This window comes from Trachurus japonicus, chromosome 14, assembly GCF_045865225.1.
Source record: "Trachurus japonicus isolate A0001 chromosome 14, Traja_1.0".
Lineage (NCBI taxonomy): Eukaryota > Metazoa > Chordata > Actinopteri > Carangiformes > Carangidae > Trachurus > Trachurus japonicus.
In genome coordinates, this window is record NC_140920.1 from 666,188 (window position 1) to 681,189 (window position 15,002).

Sequence of the window (15,002 nt, forward strand, 5' to 3'; positions counted from 1 at the left end):
CTCGTTAACATGTTTATAACAAGATGGAAGTTCTTTGTAGATGACAGAAAAGTCCTCTGTTATTATTATTATTATTGAAGTTCTAATCATCATCACAATCGTTTTCAGAATCGACTGATGGACATCGACACTAAACTTGGCAAAGTGTTGAAGCTGGACAACGACATCAAGGCTTTAGAGAGCAGGAAGAAACAGATGGAGGAGGACAACAAGGAGCTGGAGGAAACCATGGAGCAGGTAACTCAGTCATATATATACGTATACATATAAAAATATTTATATTTTAAAGGACAATTCCAGGTGAATTCAACTCGGGGGTGTATTTTCATATCATTTTAGGTCTAAAAGAATGAATCTGAAGATTTTCAGTTTAATTTCTCCTGTTTTGCGGTAGTTGTGTCTGTCCCCGCATCGCCACGGCAGCGATGAATGGGAGCGGATTGAAGTTGTGCTGTTTAGACTGTTTCCATCCCTCAAAGCCACAGACAGCGTCAGATGGAGACTCAAACATGCAGCCAGAAGTTTATTTACTTCAAGCAAGCCGACATGTTTGTAAAACTAGATCTAATTCAAAGTCTCAAAGCGTGAGACCCAGTTGCCGTGCGCGGTGTGTTCAGGTGCAGTGGGAAGCTCCCGTTTGTGTCATAAACACAGGAATATCAACTCTTTACTTGCTTGAAGTTAAAAAAAACTTCTCGGCGCATGTTTGAGTCTCCATCTGACGCTGTCTGTGGAAAAAAATGTACACTTGAAGCAAGTAAAGAGTTGATATTCCTGTGTTTATGACACAAGCGGTAGCTCCGACTGCGCCTGAACACACCAGCACTGCAACTTCGGGCTCGCGCGAGACTCTGGGAGACTTTGAATTAGATCTAGTTTTACAAACATGTCGGCTTGTTGAAGTAAATAAACTTCTGGCTGCATGTTTGAGTCTCCATCTGACGCTGTCTGTGGCTTTGAGGGATGGAAACAGCCTAAACAGCAGAACTTACATCCACTCCCATTCATCGTTGCCGTGGCGACGCGGGGACAGACACTACAGACAACTACCGCAAAACAGGAGACATTAAACTGAAAATCTTCAGATTCCTTCTGTTAGACCTAAAATGTTAGGAACATACAGCCCAGAGTTCGCCTGGAATTGTCCTTTAAAGAGAAACGGGTTTCAGCTTCTTGTCCCAGCAGTTAAACCAGTCAAAGAGCTGGTGAGAGGCTTTAAGGATGATGAAAGATGTGTTTGAATAAGAAAGAGATGAAAGGATGAGAATGAATAAAGATCAAGGTTAGAAAGGGAAAAGTCTCCCAGCATCCTCTCTGTCTGAGGCTCGTTTGTCCAGACACCTGCTCCACTCTGCATCAAGGCTCATTACCATGGATGGGAAACCAACAGAGAACGAGTACCAAGACATTTACATTATGAGCTGTTATATCTGACAAGTACAGTTTTTTGAAATGAGGATATGGATCTGATATTTGCAGGTAAATTATTCCAGTCAGTCAGTGGGAGGTTTAAACGGGGTTAGGGACAGAAAAGCTGTGTTGAATCTAGAGCTGCAACTAACGATTATTTTCATTATCGATTAATCTGTCCAACAATTAATCGATTAGTTGTTTGGTCAATAAAATGTTAAAAATGTTGAAAAACATCATTCAGTGTTTCTCAAACCACCAGACGACATCGTCCTCAAATGTCTTGTTTTGTCCACAAACCAAAGAGAGACTCAGTTTATTGTCATAAAGGAACAAAGAAACCAGAAATATTCACATTGAAGAAGCTGGAATCAGAGAATCTGGACTTTTTTTTTCTTTAAAAAACTACTCAAACTGATTATTAGATTATCAGAATAGTTGATGATTTATTTAATAATCGATTATAGTTCAATACATTAATTAATTGTTGCAGCTCTAGTTGAATGTCTGAGATGACAACTGGTGGAAAAGGGAGTAAAGAACTGTTTTAAGATATAAAGTGTTATTAAAGTTGATAGATTTGTTACATAAACTGTCACCAGTGCACCTGTCTTCTTCATTTAATTTCATTTAATTCACATATCAGTTTAAAAACCAAGTGTAAGTGTACTAGTTCTGATAGAGCAGCCCCCCACCCAGAATTAGTAACCCGGCACGCCTGTTAACGGCAGCTTTCCTCTTTGATCCTTGCACTTGTTATTGGCTAGGTTTAATTTAACGGTTTGGAAAAACAACCCTAGGACCTGTTTATCTTTTGAAGTGGACACAAAACTAGATTAACCTTTAAGAGTCTTAAAGATGTTGTGCACACTGACTCATCCTACTTCCCCTTTTAACAGATTACAGCAACTATTCCATCAGTTCAGGTTTCATAATACTTTCCCCTAGTTTCATTTAGCAAAAATAATTTCCTTTAATCATAATACCATAACCACATCGAAAATCACAGCATACGTCTGAAGGCTGAGCTCGGGACCCTCAACTATCCTCGCCACTGTTGATGCACTAATGTCATAAATGTTATGCTTTCATCCAGATGGTTGTCAGACATTCTGTTCTGTGTGTGTGTGTGTGTGTGTGTGTGCAGGTGTTTCAGGGCTCCGACGAGCAGCTGCAGGACATCTACCAGAACCACCAGAGGACGGTGAAGGAGAAGGAGCGCCGGCTGACGGACTGCCAGAAGGAGGTGGAGAGAGCCGGGCGGGAATGTCAGAGGCTCAACCGGGTCAAGGGCGACCTGCTGATGGAGCAAGGTACCGAGTCCCAGTCCCAGTCCAAGTCCGAGTCCGACTGACCGACTGACTGACCGACACACGTCTCTACACCTTCACCTGACAGGACACAGCGACAGATCAACTTATATTTAGTTAGAGGTAGAGAGAAGGAGCGATGGACAGACAGAGACAGGTCAGTTAAAAGAATAGTTCACCCAAAATTCAAATTGCACTCATTATCTACTCACCCTCATGTCGACTATTGGTCAGTCCAAATCGCACCAGGAAGAGAAGCTTCCGCTACAAAACAATCTTGAAATATAGACTTATTTAATTTTTTTCGGAACAATTTCTCATGTCGGGGCTTCAATACAAGAGGGACATTACATACGAGCAGCATGGAGGTATTTGGATGTTTTTTGGTGTGTCTTTTTGTTACGAAGACAGTTGGTATCCATTTGCAACCGTCATATGGACATGCACTGCTACGCCGAGACCCCCTGTAACTCAGAGAAGCCACGGAGGACTCTGAAACTTCTCCCAGCCCTTAATAGTCCACATGAGGGGGAGGAGATCATGATGAGGGAAATCGTCGGCATTTACCGGCAGTAATGTTTCAGTGGTTCTTCCCACAACAGCACAAGATGCAGAGTGGGATATTTGTCTGAGACTCACACACGAACACACAACAATTTACCCCAGAAATGTGTTTTATGAGAGAGAAAAAAGGAAGCCCGACCACAGTCACTTTCATATTTTTTCGGCCTGAACCCGCGGGTCCAGTCGGGTTTGTCGGGCTGGCCCGGCCCGTTGAGAACTCTAACGCAGGGGTTCTCAACTAGTTTCACTCTGGGCTCCACATTGTCTCATGGTCATTAAGTCGCGACCCACTTTTATAGAATTCAAACCAAGAATTTTTTTTAAGCCTTTAAAGACTCATTTGGCTCTTCATTGAGCAAAGTGCATTTCAGAGCACATGAATGAAACTGAGGAGTTACCATGACAACTGCATGTACGGAAGTGAATAAAAAAATATCAAACTGCACAAAATGGAGACCAACAAAACGATATATTTGACTTCTAATGCATCTCTGCATTCAGAGCATGTTCACTAAAGTGAATAAATATCAAACTGCACAAAATAAAGACCCACAAAACAAAACAAAACCAGATTCACTGCATCAGGCCACATTAATAAGAAACTGATATCTTTGCATTCAGAGCAAATGGAGCAAATAATCAGAAAGTGAGGAGGAGCATTACAACTGCATGTGTTCACGTGTCTCGTGCCTTTCAAAATAAAAGACATGTCCAACATCAGATGTGCATTAAATATTATTTACTTTTTTGACCAGCTGTCCACGACCCATCCAGAACGGGTCTAGACCCACTTTTGGGTCCCGACCCACCAGTTGAGGACCACTGGTCTAACGGACAGAGACAGGTTGGTTAACGTGTTCCTCTCCTCCTCCAGGGCGTCTCCAGCTGGAGGCCGACCGCCACGCCCAGAACATCAAGAACCGCGACGCTCAGGTGAGACGGGAAATGAAGTGTTCACAAAGTTCAGCTCTTGATACTATGAAGAATGTAAATCAGATGAATAATAATAATAACAACTTTATTTATAAATGAAAGGGGTGGGAGAGATGATGAAAGGGGGAAGAAAGGAGTGGATAACAGAGTTAGAAGAGAAGAAGGTATAAAGTAAAACAGTGAGTTGCTGTGTGTCTTCAGGTCCGCTCCCTGTCGTCCTTCCTGGAGATGGAGGGATACGACCGGCCGCCGTTCAGCGCTCTGCAGCTGCAGAGTTTCCACCGCCACGTCGCTCAGAGGCAGCAGCAGGACAAAGACACGCTCACACAGCTTCTGGTAAGAGATTTACTTCATTATTGTCTCACGATTAGATTTTGGGGCTACGATTCGATTCAAAATGGATTTTCGATTCAAAACGATTAGATTCCTAATGATTTCTGCTTCAGTCTGTCGGTGTGAAAGGATCCTCATGATCTACTCCAGTCTGCTTTGCAAGACAGAATGACTGAAGTGTCTAAACTTTTTCACATTTATTGAGTTTTAAACATTTATCCATGCTTAGATGGAATCGTCGAAACTGTTGCATAAAAAAGCAATATCACATATTGCTTAAGTAACAAAATTAAAAGTGCAGTTTAGTTTAGTTTTAGTTTTAGTTTAAGTTTATTTCGGACATGTTAAAAGAAATAAAACATAATACAGAAATGGACAGACATAACAAATAAAAACTTTGCAAAGACAACATATCCCAAAAGGAGTAGGAAGAAGTAAAACTTATTTACTCCCACCCCTTATTCATAAATTATCCATCAAGTTATCTAGTCATATACAATAACTTAATATGTGAGTTATTTGTTGGTTAACTGGATATATTCTAATATATTATTATATTTATATACATGTAGATTTATTCTAACATATGATTACTAATCTTTATCTCGCTATATAGTCATATACATATAAAAACATATACAAACACATTCATACATACAAAGACAAACTGGAAGTATAAACATTAAAACAGTTAACAACAGTTAAACATGCTGCCTTTTAAATTCTAAGGAAACTGAGACCGACAGTCGGCAGATTTGTTTCATTTTTTTCATTAATTGAAATCGATTTTGGGACATTATATTATATCGATTCTGAATCGTATTAAATGGGAATTGCTCTGCTTAATGCTTAATGCCAAAAAATGCATTGCATTATTATGGAAAAGTACTCATAAACCAAGTACCATTCAATGGTTAAGACAGATGTTGTCGATCTTAAGACTGGAGAGAATTACTTACATACTGAAGGCCAAACAACACATATTTGAATGTATATGGAGGCCCTTCATTGAATATGTCAAGGACTCAGACATAACAGACAATCAAATCAATGGCTAGGCCTAATAGCTGTGGATATATATAGATAATATAGCAGTTTCCAAGATTGTGATTATTATTATCTTTCATTTTTTATTTTTATACACAAAGTGGTGTAAATCATCTGCTTAAATAACATGAGAAGCATGTTGTTTTATGTTGTGTTTTGAACATAATAAGGCAGCTAACACATGTTGTGTAACATGTTGCAGGAATGTCAAAGACTATTTTGAAATGTATGACATATTTAGGTCATTAATCGTCATCTAAACCAAATGACAGAAGGAGTTTATGACGACTAAAATAAAAACTGATCGACCTCACGCTGAGTCGATCATGTTTGATCACAAACTGTGAAACTATCCATCAAAACAGTTTTTTCACATCCTTATAACGCAGCGTTAAGTGAACGATGTTTAACTTCTGAACCGGTGTCAGACCACAACACAATTAATTGTAAATGACACAATAATAATATTTAAATTCCTACGATTAGCTAAACTGACAGGTGTTGATTCATGCACTGCAAAAACTCAAAATCTTACCAAGAATATTTGTCTTATTTCTAGTCAAAATGTCATTTCTAGTCAAAACAAATCTCATTCTACTCAAAATAAGACTCATCACATAAAAAGCAGCTTGTTTTTAGACACTTTTTACTTTGTTCAAGCATATTTTCATTTGAAATAAGTAGAAAAATCTGATAGTGGAGCAAGTTTTTCTTCTTTATTACAATCACAAAAAACTTGCTTTCACTGGCAGATTGTTCTACTTATTTCAAGTGAAAATTAGTTTGAAACAAATGACAAGTTAATTTTTAGGTGATGAGTCTTATTTTAAGTGGAAAGAGATTAGTTTTGACTAGAAATGAGACAAATATTCTTGGAAAGATTTTGAGTTTTTGCAGTGTGTCAGACGTATTTCCTCCTTTGTCTACTAATATTTCTCTTTGCTATGCTGCTTAACTTAAAATTCAAATAGAGATATTGTGGGGAAAAAAAAGAAAAGAGAATTGCGATTCTTTATGTGGATGGATTTTAAACGGCCATCGTCTGGCCTGGTGCTCCCTGTGCTCTGTGCTTCAGGCCGAGCTGCAGGACAAGGAGCAGCAGAAGCAGCAGAGCATCGACGAGATGCGGGACAAGAAGACGGGTCTGGAGAGGACGGTGGAGCTGAAGAGAGACCTGCAGGGGAGGAAGCAGCAGGAGATGAGGAACGTCCGCACCGAGCTGCAGCGGCTGGAAGGTTCATCCAGCCGGCTGCAGCAGCTGGAGGCCGAGCTGTCCAAGGCCGTGAGTACATGACACAGAGAGACAGAGGAATGAATGAATGAATTTTTTATTTGTCATGCCACCACTGTGGTCCATCCCATATGGGATTACAGGACACAGTTTTTTGATTGATTGATATCTTTATTTCGATCATGTAAACGACAATGTAAAAAAAATAAAATAAATAAAATAATAATATAATAAGTGAAAATAAGTGTGTAAAATATTAATAAAATAAGTGAACAGCAAAAATGTAAAAAAAAAAAAAAAAAAACATCTCATAAGCAACGCAGTTTACATGAGCGAAAAGGAGTAGGAAGAAGTATAAACTTATCCAATCCTACCCCTATAATTTTAACTATATGTTCTAATTAAAATCATAGCACAAAGACATTACATTTATTATTTCATTCCTCCATTACACTATGCACCATTTCCTGCCACATTTTAATCCAAATAGTAAGTAAGCAAACACCTTGTGTGAATTATTCATTTCACCTCTGGAGAATCATTTCTTTATGTCTCTTTTTAAACATGATTACACTCGAAATGTTTTTGATTTCAGTACTCATATTATTCCACAGTTTTACTCCACAAATGGTGAAACAGAAACGTTTCTTTGTTGTTGCTCTACCAACCTTTAGATTTGATTTCTCTCTTAAATCATAACCTTGCTCTCTTTCATGAAACATTCATGAATATTTCTTGGTAGCAGATAGTTCCTTGCTAATGTTAATGCCTTGTTAATGACAAATACCAAAAAAAACTAGACTAGACAGTCCTTCCTTTACCTCAGGGCTGTACGTTAACTTTTTCAGCACATAGCACTAGTGCTACAGAGGCTGACAGTTTTTTAGCACAGGACCAGAGAGTTGTAGCACACCCTAAAAATGCCCGTCACCTCTACAGAGGACAATTAATGCAGCTCATCACTTACACAGTCACATCAGCAAGTGTAATTCATATACATAATGTAATACAATTATAGAATAAGAACTCTAAATGTTTTCAGATACAGAAGAAGCATCTTTAAACATCACTTTAAACATTGTTGTTTAAAGTGACTCAAGCATCACTTTAACTCATTTTTACATAACAGGCGTGACATATTTACTAGGGGTGGAAAGGTTCACATAATCCACGGTTCAGTTCGGTTCACGGTTTTTGGTTCGGTTCGGTATACGTTGATCATTGGGAAAATCAATCATGTCTTCAGTTAAAACTGAAAGAATGAGGCAGTCTGACATCTGATACATCATTGTGACAGTCTGAGGTTAAAAGTAGGTGAGAATCTGGCTGCAAGACATTAATAGTTCCAACATTTTAATTTATTGGGCAAAGAAAGTTATCTAACAAATGCTAAGAACAATTAGTTAATCACTGAAATATCTGTATTAATTGTGGTTCTTACAAAAAATATATCTTATAAAATATAAAAAGCAAAAATGTCTATTATGCTCTGCCCCTTGAATTAGTGTAATTTAACTTTAGCCTACAACTTTTACAACCACATTAGTTACCAGCAACATAAAGTGAAACAGAGGCAGAGGTGTCCTGTCCTGCCACAGTCTCGTTTGGGCTCTCACAGAACCCCCCCTCCTCCTCCCCTCCTCCTGCTGCTGCTGCTGCTCAGGTCGCACTGGAGCTAATAAATGCTAAACGCGCTAATCGCTAACTGGTCGCGATCACGATCATAACACACGCGGACACACGGACCCATACCTAGGCTATACAACGCTGCTGGCGCATCTTCTAGCTCCGACTCTTTCACTCGCCATGCTCACAAACGTTTCCACAAGTGCCCAGCTGATGCACTGCTGCTTCTTCTGCTTGTTTACCCATTAGCACCAATGCTACAGGGCAGATTATTTCTTAGCACAGGCATGTTTTGATGTAGCACGTGCGACATAATTGTCGCACTGTACAGCCCTGCTTTACCTGCCACACAGGTGTGACACATACAAGAAACAATTTAAGATGACTTTCAGTCCTCAGCTACTATATATCGCTCTTCGTCTCGTTGCCCAAGCCTTTTCAAGAAATAAAGAAAATGCAAATATATTCAACTGAAAAAGATGTTTTATCTTCTCAGCGTCGTCCAACCACACAAACTTGTTATTTGGATCTACTTTACTAAACAGTTTTAGTCTAATAAAGTCATAGAAAGGACAGTAGAACACTAAATGAGTTTCATTCTCCACCTCTTGGACGTCACATAAACTACAAACTCTATCGTCTTCTGCCTGTCTCCATATGAAGACCATGAACACCAGCTCTCATAGAGCATAGGGATCTTTTCTTTTTAGTTTAATTTAATTTTAATTTAATTATGTAACATTTTCTGCATGAAAAAGACGGATGGAAAGTAGCTAGTCAGATAAATCCGCTACAAGGCATCTCTTCTCGTTTCGAGACTAATGTTACTTTGTACGTTGTCCCTGATACAAATAAACTTATTAAACTAAACTAAAACTAAACTTTGACAGCACTAAATTAAATATTGTCTCACTGTACGTCTACACAGTTTTGCAGTACTGTTTGTGCTCATAAATAACACCCGTGACTGTGTTGTGTTGTGTTGTGTTGTGTTGTGTGGTTTCTAGGAGCGCGAGCTGCAGAGCGCGGTGCAGAGCTCCAACGTGGACGAGCTGAAGGCCGAGGTGCTGGAGCTGCAGAGGGACAAGGTGGAGCTGGACCGAGCTCAGAGAGCGCTGGACCAGGAGATGGAGACGCTCAACACACACACCACGGCTCGCACCCAGATGGAGATGCTGAAGAAAGACAAGGTGCTGCACTGTTTATTGTTTTATTGAGGATCCCCATTAGCTAGTCTTCCTGGGGTCCTTTTCACAAGTTCAAAATAAAACAATACACAGATCCAGTTTCAATAAAAAGAAAGGAAAAAAGGAAAGAAAAAGAAAGTTCTCAAAATAATAACATGAAAGATTGACTCTTAAGTCTGAAAAGTGACTTTACATGTTTCTTAAATGCTTTTTTACTTGAAATAGTCCTAATATTTAAAGGAAGAGTATTCCATAACCAAATGGCTCTATATATAGAACGGTGCTTTTCATTGAATTAGTTTTGATTGATTGATTGAAATGTTTATTTCGAATATGAAAATAAAGTAATAAAAAAGAGAATAAAACAAAAACATTTAAACATGAAAAAAAAATAGAATACATATTCGAAAAGGAGTGAGAAGAAGTAAAACTAAAATTAGTTCTTGGTCATGGTAATGCAAGTAGACCCTGAGTCTGTCTGTCTGTCTGTCTGTCTGTCTGTCTGTCTGTCTGTCTATCTATCTATCTATCTATCTATCTATCTATCTATTTGTGTCTTTTTATGCCTCACCTCACCTTCGTATAGTAGCTTGTGGTCTGTGTAATTATGTGTATTTTATCATTTTTATGTCATGTGTAGGGACTACAGATGGAAATTAGCTGTGAGCTAAATCTGGTGCAACCATCTTTTCTTTTCTTTTTTTCCTTTAAATGATTAATGTAATTGTAACACTGACTGTCCCTTATTAAACTAATAAACTAATTAACTAAACTAAACTAAACTTTCTCTTCTCTCTCTCTGTGTCTCGTTGTTCCAGACTGAGAAGGAAGACCAGGTCAGGAAGATCAAGTCCCGTCACAACGAGGACCTGGTGTCGCTGCTCGGCCACTTCCCCAACAAGCGGCAGCTGGAGGACTGGATCTACGCCAAGTCCAAGGAGATCAACGGCACCAGGGACCGACTCGCAAAACTCAAGTCAGTGAATTAGGAATTAGGGATGGGAAATCGGCCCTATATTCAGATCATTCGATCGTGGACCAGGAGATGGAGGACACTGTCGATCCAATCGCAGGGGGGGGTTGCAATTACGTCAGCTTTAAAATAAACAAAAACAAAAAAACTTGCTATATAGTTGCGTTCATTCATCTCCGCATAGCACTCACTCTCCGTTATTGTCGTCCACACACACACAGACAAGCGACATGTTGCTCCACAAAACATTTTTCAAGTTCACAGTAGAGCGCAGGTTCTAGAGATTATTTCTTTTACATCTTATGGCAGTAACTTAATTAAAGATCGCCATTTGAGAAAAAAAAAATCACGATCGCCGATAGACGATCCGATCGAAAATCACTCCATCCCTAGTGAGAATTTACAATTAAACCGTCCTGTTGTCCTCCGGGGTCAAGAAAGGAAGGAAGGACAAAGGGAAAGATGGAGGGAGGGAACAGATTGGGTTAATTGGGTCAAAAGAGGAAGAAAGTAAGGACAAAGGGGAGTAAGGATTGTGGAAAGAAGGAAGGATGGAGGAAGGGAACAGGAGGGTTAAATAAATAGTAAGGAAGAGTTCATGTATGTGAAGAACTGAATCTGGAATATGATGAACATTTATTTTTATTTTATTTATTTCTTCCTCGTCAGTAAAGACTTGGCGTCCAACGAGCAGAATAAGAACCACATCTCCTCTGAGCTGCGTAAGAAGGAGCAGCAGCTGAGCAGCGACGAGGAGAAGTTCTTCCAGGTGTGTGGCAGCCAGGACCTGGACCAGGACCTGGGGAAGCTGGGAGAAGACCTGGAGAAGATCTCCAAGCAACGAGGTAACCCACGACGACGCTCCAGAGATACGTATGACAACACGGCTGTTGTGACCTGCACATTCACCACGCTATGAGATAATAACACAACGTTACCACACAGCGTTGTTTTAGAGGGAAATTCATGCAAAACCACTGATGCACGTTGCCTTCAGGGACAGTTTTTCATCAACAGTCTCTGTATTTACCTCGAAAACGGTAAACGAAAAGGTAACGAACCTACTGCTATTAATAAAGGGATTATGGCAATGGGCCAATTTGCCAAGATGTTGAACTATCCCTTTAATAACGACCTAAACTCATAATACACACTCAATAAACTGTGTGAAATGTTTAATTGTCTTGTTTAGATCTCCTACATTCAGTCAGGATAACATGACCCAAACCCCCCAATGGTTCAGTGTTACAGAGCTGAGCTGCTGTTGAAAACAGGAAGCTGCTTCTCTCTAATAACAAAAACCAATCGGCCATTTTATCATATATTATTACATTATATTATATTATTCCTCTTCCCAGTTCGTCCAAATTTGACGGACCGGGAAGAGGAGCTTCCGCTACAAAACAAGCTTGAAATATAGACTTATTTAATTTTTTTCGGGACAGTTTCGCATTTCAGGGCTTCAATGCAAGACGGACATTACATACGAGCAGCATGGAGGTATTTGGATGTTTTTTGGTGTGTCTTTTTGTTACGAAGACATAGGGCTGTTCGATTAATCGATTTAAAATCGTAATCGCGATTATTTGGAATTGTAAAAATCGATTTTTTGAAATCGAAAAAATCGTTTTTTTTACTCTAACGAGGGTAATCTGGGCTGTGCTGACTTACCGTAATGACTGCTGCCTCCTTCCTCCCATCACACTCTCCCACTGCTTCTCCCCACACACTGTAAACAAGCATGTCGGCGTTTTGCTAAGACCAGCGAGGATTTCGTTGCCAAAAAGACCAACGGCCCTTTTCCACTACACAGTTACAGCTCTCACGGTCCATTAGGTCCATTTAAAAAGACACAAACAGCACACAAAATAGTTTGTCATTTAACAAAAAAATCGGAATCGTAATCGGAAAATCGATTTTTCAGAGAAGAAAATCGAGATTTTATTTTTGGGCAAAATCGAACAGCCCTACGAAGACAGTTGGTATCCATTAGCAACCGTCATATGGACATGCACTGCTACGCCGAGACCCCCTGTAACTCAGAGAAGCCACGGAGGACTCTGAAACTTCTCCCAGCCCTTAGTCCACATGAGGGGGAGGAGATCATGAGGGAAATTTCAATTTCGGGTGAACTATCCCTTTAACTTAACGACTGACTATACAGCTCTGAGGGAAGAACTTTAAAATTATGAGTTTCTCTGTTTTTTATTATTCTTTATAAGTTTGTGTTTGAGTAAAATGAACATTTTGTTTTATTCTATGAAACTAGTGACAACATTTATTGGCCAAAAATTGACGAAAACTAGTCAAAATAAGAACAAATATCAAGTCTTTTCAGACCTTGAATAATAATAACGCAAAGAAAACATGTTCATATTCATTCCTAAACAACACAACAGGAATATTTTAACTTAGCAGGGTTCTTACGGATCCTTAAAAAGTCTTAAAAGGCATTGAATTCATTAATCTAAAAACAAGGCCTTAATTGGCATTAAAATGTCTTAAATCAATTTTTCAAAAGTCTTAAAAATGTTAAGATGGATAGATGGATAGATAGATAGATAGATAGATAGATAGATAGATAGATAGATAGATAGATAGATAGATAGATAGATAGATAGATAAATACTTTATTAATCCCGAAGGAAATTCATCTGTCAGCTGCTCCAAACATTCCGAAAGAAAGCACTCAGCTAATGTAGACAGATGTAGCAATAATATAAAAGAATAAAATAAAATATAAAATATACATATATATATATATATATATATATATATATATATACACACACATATACAAACTACACATATACAAACTATCACCTATATATATGCATACATATATATGTACACATATACACACACACTCTCATATAGAAGAAATACAGTTCATAAAAAGTCACATGGTAAGTGGTATTTTATGGTTGTAATTAGTCTCAAATCTCAAAATAATTGGTAACATTCTGACATAGAGAAGTTAGTGACGGCCGTAAACGCTAAATTTCTCACCGCCAACAGCTCCCGAGTCAGTGTTTTTTTTGTTTTTCCGGATTTTTTCTGCATTTATTTTGAAAGGACAGCTGGAAAGAGACATTTATTTTGAAAGGACAGCTGGAAAGAGACATTTATTTTGAAAGGACAGCTGGAAAGAGACATTTATTTTGAAAGGACAGCTGGAAGAGGCACAATCCAATGTTCATGTAGCAGTCACTTTACCTTGGATCACATAGGAAAGTGGGTAAAATTGTCCCTAACCCTACAGTATGTAATTGATGTGGTGTTTTTTTTCTTCTTTTTTCTGCATTTGTGTTTATTATGAAGTCGGTCTTAAATTTCATTTCAAGTGGCTTTAAAAAAGTCTTAAAAAGTCTTAAATTTAACTTGGCTTAAGCTGTAGGAAGCCTGCTTAGGAAGACTTAGTTTATAAATCGGTTTTGGTGGGATAATGTCGATGTTTAATCCCAGCAGTGGTTTTTATTTATAATCTTCCTATAAAACCAGATGTGGTTCAGGTGAGGTGAACTACCCCTTTAATGCATCTGTCTTGTCTTGTGGTGGTGTTGTGTTGCAGCCATGTTGGCGGGCGCCACGGCGGTCTACACCCAGTTCATCAGCCAGCTGACGGAGGAGCGCGAGCCGTGCTGCCCCGTGTGCCAGCGGACGTTCCCGTCGGAGCCGGAGCTGCAGGACGTGGTCAGCGACATGCAGTCGAAGCTGCGGCTGGTCCCCGACAAGCTGAAGAACACGGAGCAGGAGCTGAAGAGGAAGGAGAGGAGGAGGGACGACATGGTGGCGCTCAGACCCGTCAGGTACCGCAACGCCAAACAACCGCACCGCTGTTGTTTAGTAGGGCTGGGACGATGCGCTTTTCTCCCGATTCGATTCGATTTAAATTGCGATTCTACGATGTTGCCGATTCTCTTGATTTTTAGTCTGCATTTTTAAAGGGATGGTTCAACATTTTGGCAAATTGGCCCATTGCCATAATCGCTATAGTCATAGCAGTAGGTTCGTTACCTTTTGCCGGTGGCCTATCTACAGTGTGTGGCCGGAGCATTCATTTATTCAGAAAAAATGTAGGCTAATTGGTGCAGAATAAACTTGTAAATTAATGCTGCTCTCGATCCGACCCTTCCTTCTATTCTGACTCTTTTAAACAGTAACAACAGAACCATTTGATTATATTATAGATTTTCCATCTGTGCTGAGCATAAGAATTGTTTAAAATTAATAATAATAACCCCCCCCCCCCCCCCCTCCGTGTAACCGTGTACATGTCGGTTACAAGCCCCGTGTACACGTGTAGAAAAAATTGTAAAAGTTGACACCCCTAGTAGAGATAGATATCTATGAGTGACTCTGAGGCGTTTGTTCTCAGAAAATTGGAG

The 15,002-nt window shown here is 39.3% G+C and overlaps 1 protein-coding gene across 1 annotated transcript in view; it reads left to right on the forward strand.

The window, feature by feature from the left end:
• The window catches only part of rad50 (RAD50 homolog, double strand break repair protein), a 77,887-nt gene that overhangs the window by 10,056 nt on the left and 52,829 nt on the right, over window positions 1-15,002 (forward strand). The window contains exons 7-15 of the mRNA XM_085796960.1: window positions 109-237; window positions 2,558-2,723; window positions 4,159-4,217; window positions 4,419-4,553; window positions 6,673-6,879; window positions 9,462-9,644; window positions 10,460-10,617; window positions 11,284-11,459; window positions 14,186-14,423. Of these exons, the coding sequence (XP_085653086.1) occupies window positions 109-237; window positions 2,558-2,723; window positions 4,159-4,217; window positions 4,419-4,553; window positions 6,673-6,879; window positions 9,462-9,644; window positions 10,460-10,617; window positions 11,284-11,459; window positions 14,186-14,423 (1,451 nt within the window). The remainder of the gene's footprint in view (window positions 1-108; window positions 238-2,557; window positions 2,724-4,158; window positions 4,218-4,418; window positions 4,554-6,672; window positions 6,880-9,461; window positions 9,645-10,459; window positions 10,618-11,283; window positions 11,460-14,185; window positions 14,424-15,002) is intronic.